Genomic DNA, 9,622 nt, shown 5'->3' with positions numbered 1-9,622 from the left:
TGATGGAGAGCCATTTCACTTTCATTTCCTGGATGTTTCTGTGGATGAAATAAGTCTGAAAAATGCTGCAGGCGAAGTGAATAAGATGAAGAGGAGGAGGCAGACATGTGTCTCTGTGGAAACACCTGTCGTCTGACTGCTGCTGGAGATGGGGCCGCTTTTATTTTGGGGGCTTACAAAAAAGGACGAGGAGCGCGCGTGATGGGTGACTATTTGAGCGACTTGAGGCTGATCTCCAGGCTTCCCTTCGGGCTCAATGGCAGCGTGATCTGACGGGGGGAGGTATGGGAGGGATGGAGAATGCCGGTGCGCTCAAACCAACGCCTGTCAGCTACGGAGAGCTGTTGAACATCTCCACCAACTACACCCGGGCCAATTTCACGTCGAAAGAGGAAGAGGAGGACAGGAACGTGGCTTTCCAGGCGGGTCTAGGCGCGACTTTGGCGCTCATAACTTTGGCCACGACGCTTTCAAACGCGTTCGTCATCGCTACCATTTACCAATCCCGAAAACTACACACCCCGGCGAACTTTCTGATCGCCTCCCTGGCTGTCACGGACCTCCTGGTGTCCATTTTGGTGATGCCCATCAGCGCGCTGTACACGGTCAGCCAAACGTGGACTTTGGGGCAGGTGATGTGCGACATCTGGCTGTCCTCGGATATAACCTGCTGCACCGCGTCCATCCTGCACCTGTGCGTAATCGCGCTGGACCGCTACTGGGCCATCACGGACGCCGTGGAGTACTCCAAGAAGCGCACGATGGGGCGCGCCGCCGGGATGATCGCCACCGCCTGGGTGATCGCCATCTCCATCTCGCTGCCGCCGTTCTTCTGGCGCCAGGTGAAGGCGGAGGAGATGACGAGCTGCAACGTGAACACGGAACACATTTTCTACACCATCTACTCCACGTTCGGTGCGTTCTACATCCCCACGCTGCTGCTCATCGCGCTGTACGGGCGGATCTACGTGGAGGCGCGCAAACGCATCCTGAAGCAGGCGCACAGGAAGCCAGGGAAGAGGCTCACCTCCGCGCATCTCATCACCGACTCTCCCGGCTCCGTGGCGTCCACGACCTCGCTCAACTACGGCACGAACGACGCCTCCTCCTCGTGCGACGCCACGTCGTGCCACGCGCACGCGAACCAAGTCAAAGTGACCGTGTCCGACGCGCTGCTGGAGAAGAAGCGCATCTCCGCCGCCAGGGAGAGGAAGGCGACCAAAACTTTGGGAATAATCCTGGGAGCGTACATCATATGCTGGCTGCCGTTTTTCATTTACACTCTCCTCGTGCCTGTGTGCGAGGCCTGCTTCCACCCGGAGCTATTTGACATTTTCACGTGGCTGGGTTACCTCAACTCTTTAATCAACCCCATCATTTACACCATGTCCAACGAGGACTTCAAGCAGGCTTTCCACAAACTGATACGGTTTAGATGCTGCAGGGCGTGAAGGACAATTAGCAGACATAATTATGTCCTCTCAAAGGGGCGGAGCTGGGGGGGGCTTCTGGGGCTACAGACCCCAATGTTTTCTCAAAAGTCCCCGAATTGTTCAGGCAGGGTTAAACGTTAAGGTTTATTTTCACCAGCCTGCCTCAAAAATTGTCTTGCCCGAAGACAATTTTTACAGGCCCCCTATATAATTTTTTGTGGGGAAAAAAATGTTTCAAAAAACGTCAAAAGGGTCAAAAAGAACACACCGAAAAAAGTAATAATAATAATAAGTAAAAATTTGAAAAAATGTAAAATGTTGAAAAAAGCGCAGAGAAACTCAAAAGGCTGCAAAAATGTAAAAAAGAAATTAAAAAAAAGGTCAAAAAAAGAGCCAAGCCCAGAATGGTTTTGGCAGGATTCAGCGTTAAGGTTTTCTTTTCACTTGTCCGGTCTGGTAAGTAAAAAAAAAAAAATTCTATTTGCCTAAAATACATTTTTACAGGCCCCTATACAATTTTGTTTTTGTATTTCTGGAAAAGAAAAAACATAGAAAAAACATCAGAAATAAGCATTTTAAAAAAAGCGTCAAAAAAAAAAAAAAAAGAGTCAAAAACGTCCAAAAAAATGTGAAACGAAAAATGTTGAAAGCATCAAAAGTGTAAAACATTTTTTTTTATGTGTTAAGCACCAACTCAATTCTTGATTGGCTAACGGCACATTCAAATCGAATCATCCAGCAAATCTAATTTATATGATGATGAAGTGGGTTGTTATATTTACTTGCCCAACGTGGCGTTTTAGTTGCCACGGGCCATCGGGCAACCCTTATTTGTTTGTTCTATGCTAAAACTTTTAGGTCTGGGTATCGCTAGTCTATATCGATGATGTTCCACTTCCGGGATTGCTCCGTTGGCGTCAGAGATTCCACCAGTTGTCCCTCTTTTCGGCCGGATGTCCATCCCCTTCCTCTTCCTTTGTGTTGGGGTTCTAACCTCCGGTGGATTTGTGAGGACTATGGTTAACTGCTCCTCAGATCTCTGCAGGGTAAATCCAGACAGCTAGCTAGACTATCTGTCCAATCGGAGTGTTCTGTTCCACGACTAAAACTACTTTTACACGTACACATGTTCCACCAAAACAAGTTCCTTCCTGAGACTATCTTGCAGAGGCACCGTGGCTCCGCTCGGAGCTTAGCCCCGCCCAAGACGATTGTGATTGGTTTAAAGAAATGCCAATAAACCAGAGCACTTTTTTCTCCCATCCCAGAGTGCTTCGTAGCGAGACCCTCCTTTCCCAAAGCGATTCGATTCCGATTCACAAGGTCCCGGTATGATTACCTATCCAATTCAATTCAATGTCAATTAGGTCAGGGAAATTTCAGTTACAACACCAATTAGCTTGGATGTAAAAGAGATTCTCAGAGAAGTTCTGCTGTGAATTATACAAGCAAGAAGCAAATATTGTTTTTCATAATCCATTAATTTATACATCCATGGTGAAAAGGCAAATATGCCAGGATTTTATCAATCAATATCAGATCACTCAAACAAAGAATCGATTATTTTAACCCAGCCCTAAATACTACTACTAGCTATTACCTTAAGAAATCTAATATAATTGAGCAAATGTTCTTCTGGAGATCTTTAATTTACAATCAGAGCAGCCCAGATGATTACGACATGAATTCAAATGTAGCAGATTTGTCATCTAAATGTTCACGCCGTGAACTCTACTCAGGCAGGGTTGAACAAAAATTAGGTTCCAAGATTTTTAACGCAGTTTACGCTGAATTCCTGCCTTACCTGTGTAGCCTAACAATAAATAATATCAGACTATTTTTGCCTCTTTTTAGGTGCCAAGAGTGAAAAGTCGGTCTCAACATTTGATGTTTTCTGGTTTCAGAATGATGAAGACAGCTTGAGAACAATTCGATATAAAACAGGATGTTGGCTCTCCAAGATGATTCTTTTCCTTGGCAGCTATGATGTCCTTTCCCAAAAAGATGTATTGATTTTTAGGCATTCTGTTCTCAAGTGACTGTTGAAAAATAGTGCATATCGTCGCTGTCGGGTAAAATGTCCCAGACGGTTGTTTTTCAGGAAATGATAAAAAGAGGTAAATTTGGAAACATTTCATTGAGCCGTTGACCTCAGACAAAGTCAGATGAAATAATAAATAAATAAATATTTGTAAATGGAAAACCAGACAGACGTGAAGGGCGACCAATAGTATTGCTTTTTTGAACCAAAATAAAAATGCTGAAGGTTTGTAACCGAAAAGAAAGAAAAATCTCCCCCAACCCCCTTCTAGGTTTGTGCTGAGCCTCGAATGTTTTTCACCGTAGGGCTCCGCCCCTGCTCATCTCCCCCCCTTTAAATCCTGCCTCTAATCATCTGTATAATGCCAGAATCAAATCACCATCACACACATATTTCACTCCGCAGGTTTCCCCTGAGGACATCACCAACATCAGGATCGTTTATGATAATGAGGCTGCAGAACGAGGACTGTGAAAATGCATTGACCTGCCATCCAGCCTGCATTGTGTTATCTGATGGCTGCACTGTGAAATGAATGGCTGCCATTTCTCTACCACTGGAATTAACCCTTGTGTTGTCATCGGGTCAAATTTGACCCATTTTCTATACCTTTTTAACTACCTAGTTTTGATTACCCCAAAAATAATATGGATGGTTCCATACGACACGCTTCGCAAGTACAACAAAAGATCGGATCTCTACTTTCATTGAATTTGGAGTGTTTTATTCAATTTTTTTTGCATTTGAAAAATCAGTATACCAACGTTGACCCTTCTGTGATTATCCTTCCTTCAATATTAGTCTAAACAATTCAGAATTTCTGCTTTTTTAAACTCAAGAATTAAGTATAATTTCCTACAAATGAGATTTATTGACCATGAATTCCAAAGAAAACTAAAACTAGTAATAAGTTGGTGTTAGTGGTGTTCATTCACGGAAGTGAAAAGAATCGTTAAACGTCCCAAAAAAGCGCCAAATAATTAAAAAAAGAGAAAAAGTGAAAGTTTTGGCCCGGGAGGACGATGCATGGCTGAATGGAAGACAACACAAGGGTTAAAAAAATAAAATAAAAAAATAGCTGTTGGCGCAGAGGAGAAATGTCAGTGTATGTTATGATGCAGCCCATACTCACTCCCAACTCGTCAAATACTGACTCTCAGTCGGTCAGTGGCTCTCAGCATCAGAGAATGACTCACAAAGCTCACTTTAGCGTTTGTATGAGGCACTCACGGATGTATTCTATTAACTGGGAACTGGATCCCACAATGGCTAGGATTGAGCATCGAGAACCGGTTAAAAAAAGTTACGATTCCAATTGAATCATTTCTTTATTGGAATTGTTTGGAAGATTTGGTTTCTAACCCGTATCGGTTCCAAATTCAACACGCCCAGGTTTTGGCGCTTGTTGCGTTGCAGTCAAGGAGCACATAAATTGGCGCTCTAAAGTGTGGCTTTATTTTATGTTGAAAAAAACATCTGGTAATACTGTAAATCACCACTGAATAAAAATAAAACTTTCCTCTTATTTGGGAAATTTTCATGTGAGCCGTTTAAACGCCACCCCTCAAAGAATCGAAATCGAGAATCGATAAGAGCCGCAATCAAGCAAAAACTTCCGGTATTGCTCCGGTGCCACAGGAAATTCCGCCGGATGCATGTATTTTCGCCGATGTCCCTTTTTATTCCGCTTTCTTTCGGTGGATTTCTGAGGACTTTTGTTACCTGCTCCTCAGATCTCTGCAGGGTAAATCCAGACAGCTAGCTAGCCTATCTGTCCAATCTGAGTTTTCTGTTGCACGACTGTTTGCGCCGCCCAAGAGGATTCTGATTGGTTTAAAGAAATGCCAATAAACCAGAGCCCGGAATGCTGTGTGGACTAGCCAGATCTTCCTCCGTCGCCAGGAATCCGGACCCAGAGCGTTAAAAAGTGGCGCAAAGTGTCCCAACCAAGCGTGTTGAAAAATGACCCTGAAGGGCTAGCCAGAGCATCAAATATTGCTGCGTATGGGATTACATTAGATTTGTTTTAAACCCTTTCTTAAGGAGACTACATATCTTTCCCTAACCCTAACTAATTGGTTTTACTCTGCACGTTGAAAAATGACGCCAAACCGGATCTGCACGTTTAAAATCGCTAAAACAGTCCCGACAAAGGGTGTCAAAAAAATGATGCCAAAGTGGGAAATACTGCCGTGGATAGGACATTTCAATTAGTTTAAAAAAAACCTGCGTCTGACTGACCAAGCGTAGGTTTTTGACACGCTGGGAGTTAGACTGTGTTGCATGATGTGGAAGCTCTTTGCAGATGATAGTTTTGTTATAACGACTTGGAGAGAAGCCCGGCTCCGGGGCCATGGGCCCGCCTGTACGCGCTGCTCTGGACTGCAGCCTACAGACTCACTTTGCCATATGAGTTTGACAGTCAACGTCAGTTGGCTTGTAAGCACAAACAGCTTAGGACTAAGCTACAATGAGCCCCACGGGCAAAAAATAACGTGTGTGTTTCATTTTCCTGACTCAATACGGGGAAATACTGGTGCCTACAACAAGTTTAGTTCGGTTCCTCAGACGTGCCTGGCCCAGAGGGAGATAAAAGCATGTTAGTTTGAGAAAAAGATGCAGATTTTGGTTTATTCTCGGGGCCAGTGTACGTATTTCCTTTTCTTCTTTTTTTTTCTTGCTGTGACTGATGTTCACTTTAAACAAGGCTCCAAACTGAGTGTAAATGTACAAATGTTCTGTATGCATCGGTGTGATTTTTTTACATTCATTATCTGAAGAAGCTGGATGTTCAGTGGAATGGGTATCATACTGTAAAATAGTGCAAAGTGACCGACTCTGAGGGAATTAAGTTGTTAAAGACCCATTCTTAATTAATCGTTAATATTAGCTTTGATGTTTCATTTCATGTCAGGCTAAACAAACACAAATTGATTTGAACAGCGTTGGTAAAGCAGGGTTCCTACAGTCACCTCCTGGAATTTGGCATTTACATCTTCTACAGCTAAAGACGGTGTAAAAGATACGTTTTTAAAAACGCTGAAAAATGTCATGGTATTCCGATCATAATCGTGCTTTGCCCCCCCCCCCAAAACAAACTGTCACATGCTAAATGTCAAGCTTTACCTGCTGCTCAAACTTCATAGGAAAATGTTTGGGGGGGGGGAAATCTAACTAAAAAAAATTCTGTTTGCTTGCAGGTTTTCAGAAAAATATGCAAAAACTGTAACAACAGCAACAAAGAACTATTGATGGAAGTTGTGCTCTACATGTCCAGGGCTGTAGCTATCACTGAGGTCATGTTCCTGTCATTAGTTCTGGAAATTTGGGCGTTTTAACAACCTAAAATTACACACAAATTACACACGGTGAGTTTCTAAAGACCCATTCTGCAATTTCTTAGCATCAATGTTCTCAAATCTGATTGTTTTTTAGCCAAATGATTAATTCATCTAAAGAGTTTAAAAGTATTCAATTAATTTTTTTTAAAGAAGGGAACAATGCAAATTAATAAAACGCATGATTAAACATGAGTTAAAAATGCCAGAATTAGCCAAAAGGTTATTTTTCATCAGTAGTCGGCTGGCCTCAATGTAAAAAAAAAATATGGCTTTTTAAAATTAAAAGCAGAGCAGATCTTAGCACAAAACAAGACACAGAAGCAAAGAGATTAGCAACAAAACAAAGCACAAAGCAGAGATTAGAAAACACAAAAATATTAGAAAAAAGATTAGAAAAGACACAGCTGTTGAAAGCAATAAACACAATAGTAGTTTATTACTCTACTAGGGATTGTTGAGAAAGCATTTTGGCCATTTTTGTAAGGAGAAAAAGTTACATTAAATTTAAAAGTTGAATAAAAGTATTAAAAACAGAGAATTGGTGGGAGTATGGGGGTTGCGTGAGGGAAACTGCCCTCCTAGCTACAGCCCTGTTGTGAACATGTCATGCAATAATTCAGAAAATCTCAGATTGTGTACCGTAGGAACCCTGTCCTGTTCATTTCAAGGAATAGTTTTGGGAAAGGAGTTTATTTGCTTTCTTGCAGAGAGTTTGATGCAACTATTGATACCACACACCACTTGAGGACATTTATCGGACTTCACACTGAGCCCTCTGGAGACATAATAATAGAACCCCCCAACAACACCGGGAAACACACTGATGTTCCAATTTAAAGATGGAGCTAGAGCCAGACAACACATTCTCACTCCTATGGCGTAAAATACGGACGCTTGGTCAGGTGCCTTTGTCATTGTTATTGACGTTAAAAGTCTCCTTTAGTGTCAGATCTAAACGCGCTCTATTGGTGTCACTTTTGACGCAGTTAGGTTGAGGAAAAGATGGTGGGTGGGCTTATAAAAGGTAGGTTTCCGTGACACACTGGACAAGAACGGGACAGTTGGGTTTAGGTAAAGAAGGACAGGACAGTTGGGTTTAGGTAAAGAAGAACGGGACAGTTGGGTTTAGGTAAAGAAGAACGGGACAGTTGGGTTTAGGAAAAGAAGAACGGGACAGTTGGGTTTAGGAAAAGAAGAACGGGACAGTTGGGTTTAGGTAAAGAAAAACGGGACAGTTGGGTTTAGGAAAAGAAGAACGGGACAGTTGGGTTTAGGTAAAGAAAAACGGGACAGTTGGGTTTAGGAAAAGAAGAACGGGACAGTTGGGTTTAGGTAAAGAAAAACGGGACAGTTGGGTTTAGGAAAAGAAGAACGGGACAGTTGGGTTTAGGTAAAGAAAAACGGGACAGTTGGGTTTAGGTAAAGAAGAACGGGACAGTTGGGTTTAGGTAAAGAAGAACAGGACAGTTGGGTTTAGATGAAGAACGGGACTGGTGGGTTTAGATAAAGAAGAACGGGACGGTTGGGTTCATGAAACGTGACATGTGGGACACGAACCCCGGTATCCTGGGTGAAAGTCCTGTGTTGATTGACCCATGCCCCCCCCCCCAACCACCCTCCCTACGCAAAATTTTGGCCTTTCATGCTACTCTCTACTGTTCTCTCTACTTTTGTCTCTCTTAATACTTCAGTCTTCAAGTGCTGCGTAGCTGCTGCTCTGCCCGGTGCGTTCTACACACACTGAAGGGTGATTTTTGCATTGTATCTGACGCTGACAGCCACTGCCCAAGCATCCGTATTTTACGAGTTCGGAGTGAGAACGGGGTTGAGCCAGGAGATGGTTATCCTAGCTTAGCATAAAGACTGGAATAAGAGGGAAACGGCTAGCCTGACTCTGTCCGAAGTTTAAAACATATCTTCCAACATCTCTAAAGCTCCGTAGGTAACCAGCCTGTTCTCATGAACCATTCATACACATTGCTATGAAAAGTTTGGTTTCGTGTCTAAACGTAACGGTAGTCGCAGCATGATAGTCACCTTTTGTCGGCTAAATTGAACTGTAAAGGCCGCTAAATTTAATTGTCAACTGTAACTGTGTGACCGGTCATTATGTGACCAGCCGTCGCTCCCCGTAATTTGGTAGGGTATCATACGAATGGTTGTGGGTACGTTTTCATACAATATCAGTGCGTTGAACAGCATCTGTTTTATCACGTAGCTAACTCCCTGTTCAAACCACAAATTGTTGTTTTTGCATCTTAGTTTGTGTAGGAATGAAACCGATGTGATGTGTTTTAGTTACTGGGCTTTAGAGATGTTGACAGAGCCAGGCTAGCTGTTTCCCCCTGTTTCCAGTCTTTATGCTATGCTAAGTTAAATAGCTGCTGGCTCTAGCTTTATACTTAACATACAGGCCTGAGTGGTATCAATCAGTTCATCTAAGTTTTAGCAAGCCAGCTACATAGCTTATTTACCAAAATTCATTTAAAAAAATTCAAACATGCATTTGTTCCAAAAAATTGAAGAGCACAAAGTGACTAACTGTCCATGAATAATTCAGAAAGCTGCTACCAAACAGCTGCAGGGAGTTTGTTGCACCAGTAGAAGAGTCCGTAAAACAGAGAAAATAACTGAATTATACATGACAGAATGTCATGCTGTATGACTGTAGTTTCACCCACAACATCAACGATGGCTGCAAAAGAATCATGGCTCTCCATTGTGTCATGCAGTGACTTTTTTCCCGCAGCCGTGTTGGATGTTTGAGCTAAATTGCAGTGTGATGCACTGCATCTCCATGCCTGCTC

The 9,622-nt window shown here is 42.8% G+C and overlaps 1 protein-coding gene across 1 annotated transcript; it reads left to right on the top strand.

Moving 5' to 3' along the window:
• Positions 1-290: 290 nt before the first annotated feature.
• LOC114572885 (5-hydroxytryptamine receptor 1B) lies at positions 291-1,451 on the top strand. The gene has a single exon (XM_028604665.1). The coding sequence runs from the start codon at positions 294-296 to the stop codon at positions 1,449-1,451; it is 1,158 nt and encodes a 385-aa protein (XP_028460466.1). The 5' UTR covers positions 291-293.
• Positions 1,452-9,622: the final 8,171 nt, after the last annotated feature.

This window comes from Perca flavescens, chromosome 18 (assembly GCF_004354835.1).
Source record: "Perca flavescens isolate YP-PL-M2 chromosome 18, PFLA_1.0, whole genome shotgun sequence".
In the NCBI taxonomy this organism is placed as follows: domain Eukaryota; kingdom Metazoa; phylum Chordata; class Actinopteri; order Perciformes; family Percidae; genus Perca; species Perca flavescens.
Note: the sequence above shows the minus strand (reverse complement) of the source record. Positions and strands in the feature narration are given on the sequence as shown.

Excerpts from the sequence above, each read along its gene's own strand:
- LOC114572885 (XM_028604665.1), top strand. The coding sequence starts at position 294 with ATGGAGAATGCCGGTGCGCTCAAACCAACGCCTGTCAGCTACGGAGAG.